Raw genomic sequence first — 24,526 nt, forward strand, 5'->3', positions numbered from 1 at the left:
TGATTTATGAAAAGGAACTTCCGTTCAGAAACGGCACATTACTTAAAAGAACGCTCAAACTGAAAACAAAGCTTCAGGAAAAGAATTCAATGAACATTTAAAATAGGTTACCCCAAATGGTCTATGAAGCAAAGAACATTAGGATACCAGAAATATAGATCCTAGAAGATGAAATAAACACAAAGACTGTACAAACAAAGGAGAAAGAGAAAAGAGAAAAGAACAACTAGAGAAAGGGATGTTAAAACAACAACATTGCTTATCAAACGCTATCCTGAAGGGAGAAAAGAAGACTTACCTGAACTTGCCCTTTATCAGCCTGTAACAGAGAGGAGTTCACAGGAAAAGAAGAAGACATATCCTATTACAGTAAACTTAGTAAAGAAATATAGAAGTTAATAAAAGAAGTGGGTTCTCTTGTGATTCACACAAACTACTTATTGGCTCAGACTCCTTTCTTATATGTAATTTTAAATTAACAATTATCACAGTCATCCATAAGAAGCATAGATTGTCAGAATTTATTTTTGTGGCTGAAAACGGATAACATGGTAAACTTTTGGCGAAACATTAACAGCTTCAGAATATCTTTTCTCCAGACAGAGCTTAATCTCTCACAGGAGAGTTGGATGTTACACATGCAACAACTGTATTCTCCCTCAGGTAATTTAACGATGCAGTATGATCCACCTATGTCCTTGGTATGGGGGCAGGAGGGCTCACCATTGGGAGGGGTGATAGATGCTGAGATAAATGAGATAAATTTAGGACGATTAATAATTAAATCTAAAGCATCTCGCTCACCCGGGCCCGACGTCATCCCCAACTTAGTCTTCAAGGACCATCCATCTTTGTGGGCCAGTATGTTAGTAATCTATTTTCACAGCATTATTAAGACCGGCATAATTCCAGACAGCTGACGACAATCCATACTCGTCCCGATCCTAAAGAAAGGTGACAGACTTGTACCATCAAACTACTGCCTTCTGGCGATGATGGATTCAAGCTAGAAACTGTTCGCTAACATATTATTGGAGCACCTAAATACCTGGATGGAAGCAGATAGCATCTTGAATACATTCCAAACAGGTTTTAGAAAGAAATATAACATTAAACCCAATATCACTGTATTACAATTTCTGAGAGAATTAAGACCTAAGGGGAAGAACAAGCTCTATTGCTGTTATGTTGATTTTGCCAAGGCCTTTGATTTAGTCACTAGAACAAGGCTCTGGAGTAAATTGAAAAAATTGGGCTTAGATCCTGACCTGCTTTGTCATATCCAATTGTTGTACACAAATACATCCGTAGCAGCCCGTCTTCGTCAAGAGGGGGATCTCTCAGAATATATACCTACCGATGAGGGATTAAAACAGGGTTGTGTCCTGGGCCCTGTTCTGTACAACCTTTTATACAGCCGATATGAATCTGGCCTTTAAGGCTATAAGAAATTTCCCCCCGAGAATTAATGGTGTCAAAATGGTCTGTATGTCTTATGAGGATGACATCATTATATTCGATCAGACACATATTGGTCTACAGCGTACATTGGATGCTCTAAGTAAGAACGCAAAAGAAAATGTAATGGTTAGAAATAAAATGAAAACAAGAACGATGTGTCTGGAGGGTTCACATGTTGCATCAAGGAAACCACAATGATACATGGAAAGTGCAGCCTTGGTGAATGTTAAGGAAGTGCTGTATTTGGTTTTTCCCATATGGACCAGACCCTTGGCTTCTCATTACGAGGAGTTTATACACACAAAAATTTGGAAGAGATGGCTGGCCATAAAAGATTATTTAGAACATCGTGTTGGAAGTAACATAGAAGGCTTTGTCCAAATTGACAGAGTTAGCATCATCCCTGCAATCCTCTATGCTTTAGAGGTCCTACCAGCTGCAGATGTAATTTGGCTAGACAAACTTGTGTCAAAACTGCTGCAATCAATTATTAATATGCCTAAAGGGGTAGCCGTTGAAGCCCTGAGACTGGAGTATGGTTTACAGTCTCTGTCCTCATTGTGGTCTGTCAAAAAAGGTGTTATTATATTCCAAATTGGTCAAGTTCTAGTTCGATTAATTTATTATAATTACTTGGTAAAGATCTGCAGAAACTCTGCCAGAATTATTTTGTTGAGGACCTCCATTTGTTTATAAAGAAAAATATCTGAGTGAACTGGGACTCAACCAGGAAGTGTTTAATGATCGCCTAGATTTTGAAAATATCATAAAGCGAAAAGCACAGGAACTTGATATGGTCATGGGCATTGAAAGATTACACGACCGGACTGCGCATGCGCGAGCCGCGCATGAGGAGCTAACTGCATCAGGCTCCCGGCGGCCGCAGAAAAATATCCTGCAAAAGACTGTTTTCTAATCCACCCGACCTATGAGAGCATCGTCTCAGTGGCGGAAGCACCCAGGCAACAACTGCTGCAACCTGGGGCACAATCGGACCCGGGGACGTGGGACGCGGTCCTGGGCTCGCCAAAGCAGGACTGGCCTCCATTGCTGTGCGACTGAGAGCGGCTGCTCCGCCCCTCCTCCCCTGGGCTGTCGTGGTGTGGGCGCATCAGGGACGACAGGCAACGGTGCTGCACCGGCACCTGCAGGTTACCGCTCGGAGCACCTCTCTCCCCCTGCTGACGAGCACCGGAATCGCGGCACGGCTGCTGCCGACGCCCCACGCCTGGGGCTGCTGTGACCCCATCCCATGGGGAAGAACCGCGGCAGCCGGACATCTGCATCACGCTGGGCGGCCAGACACCTGCAACGTGGGACATCCACCCTACGCTGCCGGACCGGGCAGCACAATCTGGGACGAGGCACGGAGCAGGAACCCCTCCACCCTCCGATCAGAGAGACTGCAACACCTGGGGTTGAGTCACGACGCGGACACAGGCAACACGATACCGCGCTCCCCCGACGGCACCAACAAAGTACGTGCAACCGCCCCTCCCCCCCAACCCTGCGAATTGCGGGACAGCGACCTGCACAAAGGAGGCGGCACACCCTCTCCCACAATATAACACAAGAGCCACCCTGGGCGGGGGGGGGGTCCGGAACAGAACTGAACGACGGGGACCGGGGATGCTCTCCTTCCCCACCAGTATAAGCACCCTGTACCGGTGACAACGCCTGCAGCTTCACCCCTACACTGTGAAATTGTTCAAAGGCCCAGAGGACTGGCCACAAGGCGGCATCTTTGAGGCACGGCTGTTGGAAGGACGAAGGCCCTTGATGCAGGGCTCATAGCCCCACATGCATAAACCACTGGACACACATCCCACAAAGGGGGGATAACTCCTGGTGAGATCACGCATCGAGGTACCCCCCAATTTTTACTGGACCATCCCAGACTAGGGATTCTGGGCACCATCAATGCTAGGAGACCGCGTCGCCACCCTACAATCAACGGTCTCTGGGGAGATACTACTCATACGGTGGTGCATGCAGCGAGGTGTCGGTGGCCACCGCCGGAGGCTGTCCCCCTCTATACGCCACTCATGAATAGCACATAGTCGAGGCTGCGGGCACGGCCCTTACGTGTGCGTACCTACAGATACCCCCGAGTGGACCCGCGACCCTCCAACAAGCACACCGGACCAACCAGAGCAAGGGATTTGCTCCCAGCGACCTAAATAGCCCTGTCGGTGCTCTGGAACAGAGACAGAGTTGCGAAAGATAGACGCCCGACAAGCCCACCCCAACCCGGTCTCCACGGCAACCCCCTGAGGGGCATCAACACGATCCACCCGGACCTAAAACCTCACACAAATTACTGACTCCGCCATGGGTAAGGACAAGGCCAAAAGGCAAACCCTGCAGAGCAAAATGGACCTCTACACAGTGGAGGCCCCCTCTCGGCAGGAGATACAAAACTTGGAAGCAGAAGCAGGGAAGAGACTCAGGACCCCCAACTCTCCCTGAGCGACTTAATGAAGGCAATTGGGGACTCGAGAACATCGCTGGAACTCAAAATAGGCGGAGTCTCCACGGAAGTATCTCTCCTACGTCAAGATCTCCGCAACCTATCGTCCAGGGTCAGAGAAGCGGAACAAAGAGTGTCGGATACAGAAGACAACGTTTGCCAGTTGGAACAACAACTTGCCATAATTGCCCAGAAAGTCAACCAACTTGAATACTGCGCCGAAGACAGCGAGGGCAGGGCACGTCGCAATAACCTCAGGATTCTTGGGATCCCGGAGAAAGAGGAAGGCCTAGTGTCGAACTAGAAGACTGGCTGGCTCATATCTTCGCCCCCAAAAAACTGTTGAAATTCTTCTCTATCGAAAGAGCACATAGGGTACCCACCACGCGACCCACCCCAGGAGCTTCGCCCAGAACAATAATTGCACGCCTCCTCAATTATCGGGATCGAGACGCTATCCTGCAGATGGCACGGGCCTCCGGCCCAATCACATATAACGGCTACAGAGTGGGGTTTTACCTGGACTATACCAAAGAGGTCCACAAAGCCGCCAGTCGTTTCACTCTGTCAAGAAGAAACTTCAATTCTTGTCAATCAAGTATGCTCTCTTCTTCCCGGCGATGCTCAAGGTCCACCACGAAGGCACAACCCACCTATTCCACAACCCCAAAGAAGCATGCGAATGGCTCGAAACACAGATCCTCAATGGGCCCGTGGCCCGACGCTCGCCCTCCGGACCGCCCCCACGAAACCCCGGGTCTGGGCAGCGCTCGCCATCCCTCACTCAGGTGGACCCGGAAACCGAATCGCCACAGCGCCCCACCAAAAATACCACAGAGAACGGATGAGGTCTGGGCATCACAGAACCGAACTCGCTACGACACTCTAGCGGCAGCGGCCGTACAGGCACCGCAGTCTCAAGCGCAGTCCGGGTGACCCCACAGAAGTTACTACCCTAGTTCGGGTCATCCCGAGGAAGTTTTCTAAGTTATAAGTTCAATGTTTGGGCGACAGGTGCTCCCAGTTGGGGGGGGGGGGAGTACAGGGTGGGGGTAGTTTTAAGGATATAATTAATCAGATTCACAGGATGAGAAGGCAAGACACCGACACATGCTGGCAAAAGAACCAAACACTGTCTACGAGTGGGGCCAAGGACACCCGAACCACTCAGGCATCAGCCGCTACACAGAATTACGGGACAAGAAGGCACGACATTGACAAAGGCTGGCAAGGAAATCAAGCACCGTCCACGGGCAAGACCGTTGACACACTTATCATCCTGTTTGCACGAACACCACTACGAGACGACCCCCGGATATCTCCCCCGGAAAAAACATCACTACACATCTCTGGAAAATACGCAACCGCCACTGATCCTTCCAGATGCCCCGACAAGAGACACACGCAGATAGAATGGACTCCAACAAGGTAACCATACTGTCCTGGAACGTTAACGGCCTCGGCTCCAGCATAAAGTGAAGATTGGTGCTCCAGTACCTTAACCGATACTCGCCGGACATCGCTCTCTTAAATGAAACACATTTGATAGGCACGAGCACCAACTTTTTCAAAAGATCCAACTACTCGCACACCTACCATGCCGGATTCACGAAAGGTGCCAGGGGCACGATGATACTCGTCCATAAGCGTGTTCCCCTGCAGGTTAGGAAGGTCAAAACTGACCCCCGGGGCCGGTACGTAATGGTATTAGCCGACATCTGGGGCGAGAAATGGGGCCTTGCAGCAATCTATGCCCCCCCACGCTCACGAAAGAACTGCTCTCTGAGCTACGGAGCTTACTCCTGGAGGAAGAGGCCGATAGATGGGTAATTGGTGGGGACTTCAACGAAGTGATGGATACTGCAGTCGATAGATCTCATAGGAGATCTGGAAGCCGCCACGCCTCCACATCACTTGCCGTGTTCGCTGAAGCCCTGGGATTGATGGACACATGGCGCTCACTTCATAATGAAGTGGCTGGCTTTTCTTTCTTCTCTGGTGTCCACAAGTCGCTCTCCAGGATTGATTATGCCTTCATCCCCCGCAGCATAAATCATAGACTCCTCGACGCTGAATTCCTCGCAAGGGGAATTTAGGACCACTCTCCGCTCCTTCTAACTATGAAGAATTCCAACCGATGTCTGGATCGTAACTGGCGCCTATACACATACCACCTCTATCTCCCTGAAATTGCGGAGGAGCTGGAAAAAAAGACAACAGAATATTTTGAGATCAACGAAGGCTGAGTGGACTGCCCTATCTCGATCTGGGAGGCATACAAGACCGTCCTCCAGGGGGAAGCTATCTCGGCGGTTTACGCCCACCAACAACGACAAGTCCTGAAGATTAGAGAAGCACTAGCACGAGTCGCAGAGTGTGAACGATGAATCCTAGAACACAACAACCAAGAAGCAAAAGAGGCTCTGCTCAGGGCACACGATGCCCTTAGCAACCTGTCTCTAGATAACGCACGATCAGCCCATCAACTAGTCCGGAGCCAAATTTATGAACGAGGCGACAAAGCATATAAGGCCCTGGCCTGGTTGGAGAGATGCGAACAAAGCAGGGGACATGTACGGGCCATTAAATCTCCAGATGGAACATTGGTGACTGAAGACTCTGATATTGTTCAAGCATTCACCGCTTACTACAGGAATCTTTATACCCCACCCACCGAGAGCTTGCCATACGAACCTTCACTCTACCTCGACCGGATTGAGATCCCGAAACTCTCACAGCGCCAATCAGACCTCCTGAACGCTGAAATCACTGACACCGAAGTGCAAGAGGCGTTTGCACAGCTCCAACCCGGGAAAACTCTGGGTCCCAATGGGGTCCCTACAGAGACATGGAAATGCCTCGGTGGTACACTATCTACCCATATGCATCGAATGTTCCTACGCAGCAAAGAACTAGGAGCTCTCCCCCCCGGACCTCAGGAAGGCATGCATAGTAGTCATACATAAGCCTGGGAAACCTCCGGAGGAATGTGCCTCCTATCGCCCCATATCCCTGATTAATGGCGAAGCCAAGGTCCTCGCCAAAACACTCGCTAACAGATTATTGCAGGTAATAGAGACTCTCGTCCACCCAGACCAATGTGGATTTATGCCCAACAAATCCACTCGCATGAACCTACGCAGAATCCAACTGGCGATGAGCAGAGCTAAAGAGATACCAGCCCCACTAGCCCTCCTGGCGGTGGACTTTGAAAAAGCATTTGACTCTGTAGGGTGGGATGCACTGTGGGCGATCATGGCTCGGGTGAACCTGGGGCGAACATTTATATCATGGGTTAAACTCCTCTGTGCATACCCGGAGGCCACAGTAAGGATGAACGGCAGGTCCTCTAAATCATTTCCCTTGGGTCGAGGTACAAGGCAGGGATGCCCGTTGTCCACACTTCTTTTCCTCCTGGCATTTGAACCACTCGCAATTGAACTTAGAACTAACAGCAACTGGACCGGTTTTGCTTGGCCGGGAGGAGGGGCGGACCACCTATCACTCTATGCGGATGACCTCCTCATATAACTCAGTAACTCGAGCACTTCATGCCCGGCTGTCTCCCTCATCCTTAGGGAGCATCAGCGGTTTGCGGGCCTGAAGGTGAATGAAGCCAAAACCATTTACTTCCCGATCCAGGGTGGTGAGTCTGCGATCCCTGAGACCTGCCCATACCCATGTCTCTATTAAGGAATTCAAATACCTGGGCATACGGCTAGATCCGACACTTGAAGGGTTCCTCCAACTTAACCTACAACCAGTAATTGAGCGATTCAATAGAGATACCTCCCACTGGCAATCACTCCCCCTATCACTAATGGGTAGAGCCACTTTATTTAAGATGATGACCCTCCCCAGAATGCTGTACGTTCTCAAAAATGCCCCATTTATTATCCCCCGAGAAACCTTTGCACTTACTGACAGAAACCTCTGCATGCTGCTATGGGATGGGAAACGATTCAGAATTGCCCTCGATACGCTCCAGAGATCAGTATGGGAGGGAGGCATCGGTTTAACCTACATACGCACCTATTACCTTGCGACACAGATCGGGGTAGTAAACGACTGGATGCACGCAGACCCCACACTACCACACATTCGTATTGAACTAGAGAGCATGGCCCTGTTAACCCTGCTGCAGATCCTGTACGCCACCCATAACCAACTCCCGACGTTGCCCAAAATGACGCACCATATCCGTCGGGCCTGGCGGGATACACACAAACTAATCGGCTGTAAAGGAAAGCCGACACTATCCCAACCCATATGGCACAACATGCTCCTTCCCAAAATAGTGAAAATGGGCTCTTTTGGTCACTGGCTCGCAAAAGGAATACACACACTAGCACATGTGATACAAGAGCAATTTCACCTGGCACCCATGGACCGGTTTCGACATGCGCAGCTTGCCCATGCCATTCGCACCCAATTCCCTGACATGACAAACATACCCCCCTGCTCTCCCATTGAGACCAATATCTTCCCCCAACGCATCTCCTCTAAGGTTACCTCCCCTCTTTACCAGGCCCTTAACTCCTTCAGGGCCACGCTGCTTGATGGGCTCAAAGCAAAGTGGGAAAGATATGTAGGCCAACTGGAACCAGAAGACTGGGTAGATGCGTTAATGTCCCCTAGAGAAATCGGTATAGAATCGAAACTGAGACTAATACAATTGAGAATCCTTCATCACTCATATCACTCACACCGCAATGGCCAGATGGGGGGGGGGGGAGTAGAGGACGAGACATGCATCAGATGCAACGCTGAACCTGCTACCATCTACCATATGATATGGGACTGCCGGGTGTTACAGGCCTTCTGGGAGAACTGTATTAACATGATCTCTGTTGCCCTGGCGACGCCAATCCCTAGGGATCCCAAAATGGTACTCTTAGGCATCTGGGGGGAAGTAAACCTGTCTAAATATGGGAAAATGTTTCTGACACTTGCTTTGGGTGCAGGCAGAAGACTTATTGCAGCTAAATTGGGCTCTGCCGATCCGCTGTGCCTGAACCGCTGAACTAACGAATTAGACAGATGCGCAGCCTCAGAACGCCGGATCTATAACGTGCGGGGCTGCCCCAGCAAATTTGAAAAAATATGGGGCAAATGGCTGGATGCTCATGGAAGTCGATCAGTGCCACTGTTAACATTGGTTACCTGCCTTGTCTCACAACTGTCTCACGGTCCGCTTTTGATACTGCCATACTGCCTGCATCTGTTATATGCCTATGATTCATGTTTCATGTTTGATTTTATGATTGTTTTGTCTAAAACTTAATAAACAGAGTTATAAAAAAAAAATTACACGACCTCAAGAGGTACAGAGAATTTGCTTCAAAGGGCTACACAGGCGGTAAGCCGCAGACTTACCAAACTAAATGGTCAAATCCAGAGCGCAGGAGATTTACAATGCAACTTCGCTTAAATATACTCTGGACCAAAGAATTTACTAGCGAATGGAAGAAGGCAGATGTGAGGTATAAACTGTGTAGGCACTGTATTTGCGAAGTTGAGACTAGAAGGCATATATTGACCTCCTGTGCCACACTAAAGGACCTCTAAATATGTGCATACAACTGAGCTCCGGCTCTGGGGAGTGATCAATAAATAAGAACTCTCTGGATATTCTGTTTTCCCCAGAGCATGTTTAACCCCCCCCCCCCCAACCACCACACCTCTATCAAGGAATACCTCGATCATTGAAACCAACAGGGGTTGGTGGGGTGGGATCTCTTTTCCTTCGCCCTCCTGTCCACTTCACGCCAAAGGCAGACAGATGCCCAGATGCACCTTTTCAGGCAATGGTGACTGGCCATTCCTAACTGAGAAGCAATGGATCACCCCACACAAGTATCTAGAAGCTTCTAAAAATAGGAGCACACCTTTTTTTAATGTAGGTGTAAAATGATTTTCTATGGATACAAACTTAAATCCCATTTTCAAAAGTGGTTTGCAACACATTCTTCTCTGCACCTAGTACTTAATACAAATTAAAGAAAATACTTTTTATAGCTTAAAGTTACTCTTCAACACAGGCTGCAATAATAATAGAGCTTCATTTTTTCATCTGCCACTTTGCTGGTACCACTTAATACAAACATGTACGTGGAGCTGTGTCAGTGAAGGCAGGAGGGATGATTCTAATTTTTGTTATGAGCATTATTATTCAATTTTTTGTGAGGAGCGTTTCCCTATTTTTAAGGATTAAATGTGGCTGTATCTGTTGGACTGACCACGCCAGCCCACCACATCTAAATCGATCGAGGTCAGGGTTTCAGCGTTAGAATATGGTGGTGTGGTTATAGATGTTACGACTCTGCAATGCTATGCTGGAAAATAGATGGCCGGCAGGCATGCCACCATGCATCGGAGCTGTTTGCAACTTGAATTTAAACCTCCTGATGGTTTACAAACTTAATGAATAGTCGCAGTGTTTTCTCAGAAGCAACAATTTTCCAGGTTGTATTAAAAACAGGTGCACTGAGCTGATTCCGCAGTAATCGTCCGGGTTGCAGCAGTGGCCACCCGGCTGCAGGATACTGTGCAGCGAAGCAAATGTGCATAAGCATCTATCCTCCATATTACATAATCCAGGTGAATGCTGGGGATAAAGGGAAAATGAAGTGCTGCTCCCCCAATTGAGCTGTGCCATTTCCGTAACCTCTTGGCAATATTTAAAATGTTATATACTGATAAAGTTCATTTTTAAAGCAATATTACATTTCCAACTTCACATCTTACCAATGTATGAATCGGGGTTTTTAAATGCGATCTGATGTGAATCTGATCTGACCATAACCTATCAAAAGTATCTAATAATTTGGTATTTGTGAATCAAAGTCTGTTGAGCAGACAAGGGTGCTGCCACTTGACCTTCGGGCGGCTGCCAGTTGAAGGCCAGTCTTGTAGTGAGTGGTTCCAACCTTTGGCATTGCCTCTCCTAGGTTAGATTGGCCGCAGTTTGGAATCGTTCAAGAAGATCCATCAATTCTACACAACACAAAATAGGATGCTGCAACTAACCTCATTCTTCCCTTGAATTGGATTCTTCATGAGATACAAATCAGGAGGAAGCTCTGAATGGAGACCTCTCATGGACTTGCCTGGCTTTATTAGTTCCAGCCTGTGGCTGCAGAGGAGCATTTACACAAAACATGGTTAGTAGCCAACATAGTTACCTTGCATATTACAAACACATTGGCTGATCATCCACTGCTTTACTGTAGGCGATTTTTGCTGATCTTCTAGGGGTATTATGATCAATAAAACACTCTGTCTTCAAGGTGATGAATGTTTATTTCCTTCAAGTACAACCATCGCTTAGCCTCAGTGCCTACCGCTGTCCCTCATCAACGGTCTTCCTCACGCGCCTCTCTCCCCACGTCACAAAGCTCCATGTAGCGACCTTAGTAAGGAAAAAATGACATAATGAATAAGTTAATTCTAGTGTTACAATTTGAATGAGTCCACATGTTTATGATGGTGTTCCTGCACGTACCTGTGGATGCTCAATGGGGCATTTTAGGTTACAGCAAGGTGTATGTTAAAAGTGAATGCCTGAGTGTATGTGATGGCGTATATAAACATTTAGATTAACATTGTCCAATGCAATGATGTATTACAGGATATAACGGGAATACACACATTCTTCTCATGGAATATAACAGGAAGACCAGGTTACTTATCACTGAGTAAATAGCTGAGCCGGCCAGCAGGATTTGGCCCCACAGCAAAGTCCCCACTGAAGGAAGTAATGTAATCCTACCCTCTATGAGTAAAGACTGGTTGAGATGACACTGTGTAGCTTGCTTTCTGCCGTTGCACCCTTGCAGCTTATTGTCAGATGGAACATTAGATTTAGAGGTTATGGTTTGGATAGAGAGTTACAGAAAATAAGTCTCACACTACCTCCTGGAATAAAGGTTGATGGAGAACCCTGGTGCATGAAATGCCCAAATCCATACACCTTCACCCCCACACTAAATATTGTGTTTTTCTGCGAGTTATGAAGAATCAATGTTTTTATCGAGAAGTGAATAGGCTTGCAAAAGTTAAACTTTCATCAACCTGGGTTCCCCTGTGGCATTTTCCATTTAAATCTGGTTGACCCTGAATTTGGCCATTGTCTTGAATTTAGCTTAGCTCGGAAGTTGTTACCGTTTTAAATCCTGATGCCCCTGAATTTTGCCACTGTGTTGAATTTAGCTGCGCTCTGAAGTTTGCTACCATTCTAAATCATGCTGTTCTCTGAGTTTGCCAGTGTGCTGAAGTTAGCTGCATTAGGAGTAGCCTCTACCTTGAATCTAGCTGCCTCTGCAGTGTGCTACTGTGCAAATCCTGCTTCCCTTTGAACGTTGCCACTATAATGAATCTAGCTGCGCAAATCTAGCAAAACCTACTAACCACCCGCCAGCTCCTGCTCCTCTTCTGCATACCTTTCACGTACTACACACATCCTAAGGGCCAGCCATACTACACACTCACATGCCACACATCTACCGTAAGAACAAACAGCCACAAACAACACACAGACCAGTCACTGGACGTTACCCCTGCGAACACAACAAGCCCAGTGCACGCAACAAAGCACACTCAGAAAGCCAATATGCTCAGATGCCAGTTTCTCCTGGTTCGGCCAGCGTCAACAGAAGAGCACAGCCTCTATCTTATCCCTCTTACCTCACTAACCTACCCCACCCACTTTCTTTCAGAGCCACATGAGCTCCTGGAGACCACGCAAAGGGTAGCGGTGCATGATATAAATCAACATTAAATAACATGCAAGATGTGAAATTGAGTCATCTTTCCATAAAGGTAGACTAATGTCTGATGTAATGGGATTTTAATGGTGAGCTTTATTCAAGCCAAAATGAGATGTGTACATGTTTAGTGAAGGTAGTATGAGGGTGCTGTTCGGTTTTTTACACACAATTCCTTATGAGTTCATTGCTCCAGCATTTTAACATATTGAAGACTCATGCAATAAAAAATTATTTAGTTCAAATATTGTAGTTTGTGTGAAACTAAATTCATTTGACAACCATGATACACCGAGACATGTGTTTTTAATTTCTCTTGGTCTGCAGGATGTGAAATGCACGACAGTGGCGTTCCTAGTTCTGCGCATTCCTACTTTAAGAATTAAAAGTGCCTCGCGGAAGGAAATATTTGAAGCAAATTTGAAAAGTGAGTGTGATCTTTGGCATTTGATGGTGAAAGAGATGGTGGCCGGTCGGAAAATGGCTGATGATTACAAGGTCAGTATTTTAATTAGTCACAAGAAAGAAAATAGCTTTTTGTTGCTAATAAGCAAAAAAGCAAAATGTACCCTAAATGTATGTTGTACTTGGACTGATGTAAGATGTGTGCTTGTTTGTGCTTTGACTAATTTGGTGAGTCAAATTCTAGCTAGTTAAAATAGAAATAAGAAAAACATGTTGATTTTATGATGGATTTAAAGTCTGTTTTTTTCTGTATGTCATAAGTGTAAATTCTACAATAACACAATCATGTATTTTCCCTTTTTTGTTAAATTCTGAATATAGTGTCATGAGGTTGTAAACGTGATATAGTTAACTTCTCCCGGTGCTGATTTATGCCTGGAGTTTGTGATCTATCTGATTTGATATTCTCCAGCAATGAATTTGAGTTGCACTCATTTTTTTTCCTGGCATGGTGCCTTTTTATATCCAATACATTTGTGTAGGTAAAATGAACAGTCTTTGTTAGTGCCATTATGATGGTATCCTCATATTATCTTATGTTATTTTTACTTACAGTGTCTTCTATTTTTATAGCCCCCAAATTAGGCTAGCACTATCTGAAGGTTATGATGACTAAAAAGAGAGACTGTGGTTAGTAGTGAACACAAGTTACTGAAAGCTCTGATAGGATCACAGCCCTGCCCCGCTGTTCAAGTCCATTTGAAAGCTGTCCATCCACCCAGAAACACCCAGTGACAAAACACATTCTAAGGACTTGGAAAAGTCAGGGTGTGATATACTAGATATTGGGTGTTTTAAAATGGGCTTTAAGATGTACTTCTCCCTCCCTTGCCTATTTGCGCTCTGAAACACATGTGTATGAGTGTGATACAAATAAAATATCATATCATACTTGCCTGGCTAGTAAAGTGTGAGAAGCCCACTGATTGGATAGATTTGGTCCAGGCAGCTCTAGATGTTAAGTTCTTTGAGCTGATTGAGTTAGACTGTGTGCCCATAGCCATGGTTTGATGCAATCCAATAGGCTCAACGGATTTGAGCTTAGGTGCCTAATGTTAGTGATCTTAAGCGCTCTGTCCTGATACTGGTGAGTTGACTTGTGATCCTGATTCAGCCCTGCTGCTGTTGCTTTTTAAGGGTGTGAGGTGGTGATGAGTGTTGGGAAAGATTTTCTTTTTACAGCTTTCCTCTCAAAGACTACTATGGAACACCCTTTCGTATTAGCTTCTTTTGAAACCTAATGCTTATGTCTGGGATACTTATTTTACGTTGTGATGCAATTTATCATGCTCAGCGACCTTTCATTCCGTTATCTGTGTGTCGCAAAAGATGTGTGGTGCGGTTGGAGGAGCCAAAGAATCCCCACCTCTGTGGTTCAAAACAGATACTTGTTCCACACAAAGAAAAATGCGCCACAAATTTTGTTGTGTTATCAAACAAACTTGTATTTGTGAATTGTATAGAATAATTTGATTGCCCTAGAACTTTGTTGACTCGTGTTTCGGCTTTGAGCTAAGCCTTTTTCAAAACATAGAGGGTATATATTACTTCATCCCCATATCTCTACAATTCATCCATTTCAACGCATTTGACATATTCAATAGTGTATATTAATGCAAGGAAGGGGAGAGGGGTTGGACCGGATGGGTTGAAAAAAAGAGAGAAGAAAAATTCAATGCAAAATAAGACATGTGTGAGAACATATAACAAAAGAAAAGGGAAACATTATAAACAGAATATGTATATATTATATATGAAAACGCTAAGAAAAATCATTGAGTCATTCATTGTTCCCTATGCATTTGTTTCCTTTTAGTCCTGTGTTGAACATTGTACTTGATATTACATAGGATCATTAAATTCGTTATTCTGTGTGCGCTAAAAATAGGAAACTGAAACCTTCCTCACATTTTTCATTACCATAATGCACCCCATATTATATTGTTCAAACAATCTTACCAGATTGTGGTGTAGTCAACTCATAGTTGTGATTTGATCTTGTCCAAGAAATCGTTTCATTAGGGGACTGCACAAGTCATTGGGATAGATCCCTCCTGCAAATCATTGGTTAAATATTTACAATGTATCTATTCTGAATGTTTATTAAACTGATCTTGCATTGGCATCACACATATTTTAGAGATGCTGTGTTCACATAGTTGTTTAATTATTGATTGTGATATCGTTGTCAGTGCCTCGATGTACAGATAAGCTTTAGGCATGTAATAAGTACAGAATAATTGTATTCTATCTGCCGTGCCCTGCCGGTGTCGTGATTAGGAAGTCCTGTGACTAAACAAAGTTATGACTCCGATTCCGTGCACGTTGCATATCATCTAATTGTATATCTATCTATGCAAACGTTATTCGTTTATGAAGCGTGCCGTCCTTCGTAAGGGACTCACAGAATGTTGCTTACCTCAAACTAGAAGTCTTGCAAAATCACATGCGTTGGCCTATTGAATATGTCAAATGTGTTGAAATGGATGAATTGTAGAGATATGAGGATGTAGTAATATATGCCCTCTGTTTTGAAAAAGGCTTAGCTCAAAGCCGAAACACGTGTCAACAAAGTTCTAGGGCAAACAAATGATTATATACAATTCACTAATACAAGTTTGTTTGATAAAACAACATTTGTAGCACATTTTTCTTTGTCTTGTCCCTTGCCTTTTTGCAAATTCTTTTTGGGAACTGATTGCTCCCTAAGACTATCCGTACTGAGAGACTGAATACGCTAGTAAAACAGTGGTAATACCGGTGTTGTAGTATTACTGTTACCGGCGGGACGCTTGCCGGAATTACCAGTTATCACGTGTCCGTGGGTGTGCACACATGCCCGCACCGCTAAGTGTAAAACCAGCATGCCATTATTACCGGCATCTATAGCAATTTGACGGTATTACCGGCAGATATTTGCTGGTAACCTTGATACCAGCACATAAACGGCCTGTTTTACCTGTGCCAGAATTACCAGTGCTGGAAATGGCATCATCGAAGATATGGGAAGCTCGCCTGCACCCATCTTGAAAAACACAATCCACTCTAAATGTCCCATTTGCTGGTGCCATCCAGTGCCAGAGGAGGCATAAACCATGTCATGGGACATGAAGGCACGTGTCCCTGATGTCCGCACCAGGAAACCAAAGTTCTTCGAGGCTGAACTCACATCATTGGTGGAAACAGTTGTCCAGCCTGCCGATGAGCTTTTTGGGGCTGGACACTGCAAAACCACACCAGAAGCGGAAAACCACCATAGTGCATGAGGTTGCTGACTGCGTGACATCTGTGGGGACAGTCCCACGCACAATCAGGTACGGACACAAGTGCCTGAACGACCTGCATCTCAGGGTGCCCAAGATCATTGCCACCCACAGGATGGAAACCTCAGCCACAGGAGGAGGGATGTTGTAATCCTTCACCCTCATGTCCTGGGAGGAAAGGTGCATCTCCATCCTGCACTTGGAGGGCATGAAGGGTGTTGGGACAGCAGAGGCTGGAGCCGGGACCTAAGATGATGATGATGGTGGTAAGAAGAAAAAAAAAACAGGTAAATGCCATTCCTGCATCCAAATACATGCATCCCCAGACAGAGAGTTCAACACATGTCAGACACAGCAAATGGCTTGATGCAAGACACATGCAAGGGGATGCGGGTAGAAGTAGCCATGCACAAGCACTGTTGCCAATATGTACAGTCCCACACAACATGACAGGGAGGGCATGACATGAATCGTAGGCCCACCGCACACACAACAGACCACCTTGGCAGACCAACATTCTATGTGCACTCCCACCTGTAGATGTACACATCAGAGTCAGCAGTCCAGAGAAGCCTCATGACAAGATTAGTACACACATAATTTGGCATGAACGAAAAGAAAAGCTGCAGTTGTGACAACCAGAATCCTAACAACATGCTCATCTCTTCTAAAGAAGGCATGGTATCACCAGTATCACATACACAAGTGACCACAGTTCAACAGTGTTTATTGAACTTCAATTGAGTTTGAAAAATGCCTATCTAATACTAAATCTAAAGATGGGAGCAAGCTACGACTATCAAATAATAATAACCCATTCCTAGTAGTGTCTTATCAAAATAAAAAGGCCTATACTAATAAACCTATTGCCAATCCTTACCTCTAAATACAAATGTGTGTGGGAACAATGTTAAGCAACAAAAAAGTGTTCAAGAAATATGTCAGGATATGCAAGCCGTTGGCATCCCTACCCCACGTTTTGTCACGTATTTAAAGATACGGCCAACTCCAGACCAGGACTCTTTCTATTGGCCAGGGATGCGGCGCACAATAAAAACACTTTCATATTTATTACATTCGGATTCTATTTGTGAGAAAGCAGCCAACCCGTCTCACACCCCCCTTGACGTACACCCCGTGTTGCAATGGACCATGAACCAGGCCGGTGTGTAATAATGAAATATTTATTTATTTTAAAAATTCAAATGAAAATCAAACCGATTCAATATAGGGCAGCAATCACCAGTGTGGAGATAAGTATGCAGTAAAATGATAGAATACACTTAATTTAACTTTTTAACATCTGACACATCAACGCACAAATGAATGAAAGCAAGATTACTTTTTGGGTTGTATTGTAAATGTCACCACGGTTGTGCATTCCCCTTGCAACACTCCCTCAAACCCCTGTTAACTAAGCTCTGTGTGGGTGGAGAGGAGTGGCAAGGAGTCAGGTATACTAGACAAAAATCTGAATTAAAAATCAGACCTACCCCCCTGAATGGGAGGTCAAAATCGGATTGAGAACCCTTGAAAAATGAGCAAAATGGCACTCAGAATTACTGAATGGTTATTTTACATGTGTGGTTGAATGCATAAGACAGGAATTTGTGTGGCTGTATTAAATTGGCAAGAAAACTTACAAGATACAAGGCAAGGTACTAAACAACAGGCATACAGGTTAGAAAATAGACTTTGGGAAGGATAAACAGTGCAGCAAGAATCACACATGGCAAAATTGCAATTTCTTAATTTTCACAGGTTTAAAATGGGCAAACCACTTCAGAAATTAGCTAAACAGACAGAATTGAAAATCGTGTTTGCTGATGCGGTACAAAGGCACATAACAGGTGTGATACTAAAGTGAAAGGATGACTCTTTGTGGTTGACAGTGTGGGATTCTTAAACGGAAAGGAAAAATCCGATTTTTAAAAGGGAAACACTCAAAGGCACACTCGGTTTTGTTAGCGAAATGATTTGTTCTACTGCAACTATATTTTAAATGGCTAGATTATTAAAGAAAGACACGGTACGCGAGGAGGTTAATTTGCAAGATTAACCTAATCACGCTGCGTTCATCTCTATGAGAAATTAGTTAATTTATTCAAAAAAGTACTTAGGACTTCCACAATGGACTGAAATGATTTGGAAATAATTACGCTACACATGGTAACACAGATTTTTCTAAGGACAGGACACAGAGGATTCTGACAAAATAAGACGTTACTAGGGTACTTATAGGATTTCTTATAGGGTTGGACAGAATGCAAGGTAACAGAATGGTATATGCAGCGTTTTGATATTGGGGAGGGGTGACACTTTGAAAATGCACTTGAATTGGGTAGTTTGAACAGCGAACCGGGTCTCTGGACAGCGGGACAAGGATAAGGTCACTGCGCAGCAGCAGGGCTCTCCTTTTAGGGAATAGTGGGGCAACCGGGGTCTGGTCTCAGTGGACAGCAGGTGCATCAGCTGGGCAAAGACAGGTCTGGTCACTGGATTCTCCCAAGGGGTTCACAGCCTTTCCTCCTTTCTCCCTGAATTATTGGGAATTTTGTAGGGTTTAATTTTGAATAAATGATTCTGCCTGGATAGGAGGTTCTGCCTGGATAAGATCAGCTACCTCTGGCCTGGCTCTGATGGCTTGCAGGGTGAACGTGGAATGCCTGTATCTCTGGATGTTGATTTTTGAATGTGTCTTGACTCTCCCTATTGTCCTCCTTTTATAAGTCGGATGACATAAGAGGATTTTTACTATATGGCCAGAAATAACCTGGACCTTCCTTTACGATGGGATAGGTCAGTCTGTGGATGTCGCCACCTCCCTGTAAGCAGATTGGACCCAGGGAAGTGACATGAGTTTTAGTGTGGGTGTTTTTATGATGTGCTTTGTTATACCACAGTTACTTTTGCCAAAATAATTTATGAAACAAAACGCTTATGTTTACAATTGTTATCCTCCTGAAAATCAGATGGGCATACCCCATATTTTACAAGGAATATGCCAGTCAAAATCCCAAGTTTGTGCAATGCTGTTTTGTCCTTCTGGCAATCTTTCGCCATTTCTATGGAAAACATTTCCCCTAAAAATTTACAAATGGCTACACATGAGCCTATAAATGTCGGGCATATTTCCATTTAAATTTTACATCTGTGTCATGTACGCTTTCTTCAGAAATGCCTCTTTAATGCCATTCACATCCCCCACATGCTAGGATAACCCACATAGTCTATTCTTACTGATACAAAAATTAGATTAAAACCCTTCATAATTTCACATTGCTGCTTATTCAGATTACTGAAATAAATGTCTTAATATAAAAAGTCTTTTAAATCAAATGGGCTGGCTTCCCAAACCCCCAGCAAAATGTCTTTCCTTGGTCAGCTGAACAACAGAGTTACCATGACGCTCGTTCATCCCAGGCCGCGGAAGCCTAGGAGAGGTGTCAAAGGAATTCACACTTCCTTGTGACAAGGCCAGTTCCCCTCGATCCATTGTCCCTGACTGCAAAAGTTCCGGCCAGTCTGATGAGGTTGTGAATTCCCACACCTTGGTCCTTTCACATTTGTGAAGGGACTTCCTTTCCCAAGGGGGCTGGGTACCTTCAAAGGGCCTGCCTTGCCAAACTGGTCTAACAGGATTCCTGAGCTTCAGCCAGGCTGTTGAAGTTCTTTGTGTGGAGAAAAGGGAAAATACACTGAGTAAAATACACCTATATTTTTGCAGCTTTTCTTCCCCAAATGTACAGTTGTGTTTCTGGGCATTTTACAGTATTCTTTCCCATTTAGCTGTCATAATGTCATTTCATTTTCTATAAAGCAAAGTAACACAGGTTCATTTTATTTTAATGTCCATTTAAAAATGTGGTTTCCCCCGCATTTTGCTTTCAGTCAACTTTCATAGCTCTGGTCAATTTCTACCCACGGGAATATGTTCAAGAAATGGGTTCTTTGAAACTGACATCAGGAAAAGGAGAGAGAGAGAGCTTCTTTGTGAAGTGCTGTGCATGTGTTTAATTTGTTTCCAAAGTAAATGTTGAATGCGGCTTGAAATATATAATTCCTGTTTTTCATAGCCTTTATTTGGCACAACAATACATTTCAGGGAGGAATAGCCCTCAATTTGATGCTGTTCAGCCTGAATATAGATGGACATGGCTGGGGTTTACTGGAACCAAACTGTGTAAGGTTTAAAGATGAATATAGCACCAGTGCAAGGTCGTTTTTCTTTAACAATTTTTATTTATTAATCGAAGACAGACAATCTTCATCTTGCATAACTGTTACCAATTACCCGATACTTTACATAACCAACGTTTTGCATCTCTATTGATTGGCTTGTTGGATGCAGCTCTGCCTACAAAAAAATGTTTATATTCTCCCGCCTTACCCCTAACCCCTCCTCCCTCTTCCCTCCCTTCCCTCCATTGTTCCCCAACTTTGAGGGTCCAGGCCAGAGTTCTGTCCATTATCGCTATCATTCACGAATGGGTGTGCCAGTTTTTGGTCAAGTTTTGGTCCTCGGATTAGAGGTGTATTTTTGAGTAGGCGTGGCTTGAAGAATTGGGCCTCTCTGTCTCGCACCAACTCATGGAAGGGGGTCCAGATTGCTAGGAACTTTAGGTATTTTCCTGTGTGGAGTGCGCATACCTTTTCCATCGCCATCACCCCCCAGATCTTGACCCACCACCAGGCTGATGATGGCCCCGACTCGCACTTCCATCGCTGTGCCAGGGTCATTCTTGCCGCTGAGAACAGGTGAGTGATCAGGGCGGCTCTGTGCCCCGACATTGCATACACACCCTCCACTGCTGTTCCCAACAGGATTGTCTTTGGAGACAACGGGAGCTCCACCCTGACAATATATTTTATGTATCCAAGCACTTCCTTCCAGTATGCCACTGCTTTGGGACACGTCCACCACATGTGGTACAAATCTCCCCTCTCCCCACAGTTCCTCCAGCACGTTGGGGGGGTAACTCTTATTGATTTTGTGTAGCCAATGGGGGGGACATGTACCACCTGCAGCATAGTTTATAGGCCGATTTTTTCATCGTAGTGCACTTGGATGTGCCGTGTGCACTCGTCCAAATTGGATTCCACTCCTCTTCTGATATCGATTCCCCCACATTCCTTTCCCAGTTTGCTTTATACAGGAGATTGTCCTCTTATCACGCATTAGACAGTAGTCTGTAAAGCCTAGCCACCCCTTTTGCAGACTGACCCTCCTGCATCGTTAACTCCAGCCCCGACGGCGGCCTTGTGCCTGCTCTTTTCACCATTGGGTGCGTGATCCAATGTCTTATTTGTATATATTTATATCGCTCACTTACACCAATTCCAAATTTATGCTGGCAGTCTGTGAAGTGCATGGGGGTTTCATTACTGTACATGTCCTTCAGGGTCAGTGACTCTGCACGCCTCCATCCTGCCCAGAACTTCGCTGAGATACCGGTGAGAAATCAGGGTTGTGTGACAGAGGGGTGTAGGGGCCCATTCCACGGTGGCTGTATTTCCAGCTCCGGGCCTTGTCCCAACTTTTTATGGGCATCCCTGGTCGTTTCCAATAGGGGGTCACCTTTTTCCAGAGCCTCCATGTTTAGACCTAGCAATGCCCTTAGGGGGATTGTCGTGGCTTACTGCTCGATCCGGCACCATCCTTTGAAGTCTTCTCGTCTCGCCCATCTCAGCATTAGAGCCAGGTGCGCAGCCATTATGTATCTGCTGACCTCCTGGACGCCCAGACCTCCCAGGAGTGGAGGGCGCAACAGGATTAGTTTTTGGACCCTGGGCTTCTTGCCTTGCTAAATAAAGTTGAATATTGCTTTTTGTAGTTCTTTGGTCATGACTGGTGGTAGTGGGCACTGGCAGCGAGCACACCACATAAAGAAGGCGGGAAAGGATGGTCATTTTCAGTGCCGCAATTCGAACGAACCACGACCGCTCCTGGGTTTCCCATCTGCCCATGTCCTCCTGGAGCTGTTTCCAAAGGGGTACAATATTTGTCTTGTACCGATTGGTTTGGTCTCTGGTCATAAAGTGACAAAGAAATCAAGACTGCCTTGTGACAGAAACATAAGCTGTGGTGCTATCTCTGTTCTATTGAAAGAAAAAAACACACATCAAGTTGCCAGATGGTGAATGATTTTCCTCTACGTCACGAAATAATCATAGTGAATCACAGATTGAAAATCTGGAAGCAGCAAACTTGGGAAGAATAGAATTCCGATATTAACTAGTTCCATTGTCCTGACGATGGCCCATATCAACCAGACCAACAAACTGAGGGCATACTGTATGAGTCTTAACGGTCGAAACATATGTCGACAAAACAAAAGGAAATTGTCATCAAATTTTCCTTTCTCTCTAACTACATTTACATCTATGGGGCGTTTGATACAAGTTATAATATAAACTACACCCTGAAAATAATGTTGTGTAGTAATATAGAGAGACTGTATAGAAGAAGCTAAGGAAGGAACAGTTTTCTCTTTAGACAAACGCATGTATTAGAGTACGAGGGAGTCATTAGAGATACTGAATTCAGATCTTGATTCCTAAAACGTCACATTGTATCAGTCCCAATCAGAAGTGCTGCTTTTCTTGAAACATTCCCAGTATTTTATATGTTCAGACTGATGTTATATTATGTTTTATATGTGACATGAGAATGAATGTGACAATTGTACAATGTTGTTTGTCTTTAAAATGTATATCATGTATGCAAGATCTTATTTTAGGTCTTTTTTTAAGAATATGTATTAAAATAAAATTTATGTTCACAGACCAGAGTGGAAAATTATGCAGTCTTGGAGCTGAATAAGACTGGCAATTAACTGCCCTTGAGACACTTGGGGACAAAAAGGAAGGGGTAGTCGACCCGTCTGCTTTTTGCTTTGTCACTCTATCCTAGAGGAGCCCAGATGGACAGCAGAGTAGTGTGTGTATTCCCGACACTCTCCGTGGAAACACTGGCATGATTCTATAACTCCCAATTCTCTAAAGAATCTACCCAGCGCTTGCCTATTCTTCTGATCCGCTGAGTTGGGAGGGAGCATTTTGTCCTGGATTGGGTCCATGGCACAGTTAAACCCCCCCCCCCTATGATCAGCTGACCCTCGCACCAGCTGCCAAACATTTCCAATATCCCCAATATGAATACATCTTGCTTCTTATTGGGGGTGTATAGGGCAAGTATTGTGTAAGTACTTCCCTTTATCGTGCCTTTAAGCCCTAAGTACCGCCCTTCTGGAGCCCCACAGAGCTTTAATTTTCTGAACCCTAACTCTCGACCAATCAGGATGGCCACTCCCCACTTCTTTTCCCCACTGGATGCATAGGATTGTTGGGGGAAGGCCCGATGGGCCATCCTCTTCTCGTCTTTGGGGAATAGATGCGTTTCCTGAAGGATCCCTATAGCCGCCTGCATAGACCTTAACCTCTCTAGGATTGCCCAGCGTTTCACCAGCAAATTCAGCCCTTGTGTGTTATGGGAAACTACTGACTAATCGCCATTTCAATATGTGAAAATGTTGCCGAACACCCCCTCTGCTTTTCAGCCTAACCTTACTTCCTGCACCCACCCCCCTCGCATCCCCCTAACCATCTAGGACTCTGGACCATTCCGCATTATTCTCAAGAACTAGTCCCTCACCCCACCTGACCTCACCCCTCCCTCCTCCCTCCCCCCTCCCCTCCCCCTCCTCCTCCTGCCACCTCTCCTTGTGATGTGTGTGACCAGGGTTCCTAAGAATCCCCCCGCTGCTGACCTGGGGTGTTGGGTCACAGTTTGACTCACAAGTTCCTTGTGCCAGGAATTTATCATGGTGTAAAACGGATTCCAAGAAATGGTTTTGCCTGTCTCCACAGAGGCTAGCCTTTAAACTTGCATGCAAAATTTAAGTAGTATGTTGTCCGCTTGTTTATGAGTTGCGATAAGTGGCGACTCCCCCCGAAATTGCCGGCTCTGTTATACTTGGCTTTTATGTGGACCCATCAGTTTAGAGTCTCTTCTGGGTCTGCCTCACCGTTCTGTAGACTATTCCCACAGGTTAGCCCCGCTGGCAGGGTCTCTTGCGCAGGACCGGCCTTCCCATGGTTCT

The 24,526-nt window shown here is 45.2% G+C and overlaps 1 protein-coding gene across 1 annotated transcript in view; it reads left to right on the forward strand.

The window, feature by feature from the left end:
* The window catches only part of DENND3 (DENN domain containing 3), a 1,010,513-nt gene that overhangs the window by 610,984 nt on the left and 375,003 nt on the right, over positions 1-24,526 (forward strand). Inside the window, exon 15 of the mRNA XM_069621709.1 lies at positions 13,024-13,194. Within this exon, the coding sequence (XP_069477810.1) occupies positions 13,024-13,194 (171 nt within the window). The remainder of the gene's footprint in view (positions 1-13,023; positions 13,195-24,526) is intronic.

The sequence above is a fragment of the Ambystoma mexicanum genome, chromosome 5q (assembly GCF_040938575.1).
Source record: "Ambystoma mexicanum isolate Mex_15411 chromosome 5q, UKY_AmexF1_1, whole genome shotgun sequence".
Classification (NCBI taxonomy): Eukaryota; Metazoa; Chordata; class Amphibia; order Caudata; family Ambystomatidae; genus Ambystoma; species Ambystoma mexicanum.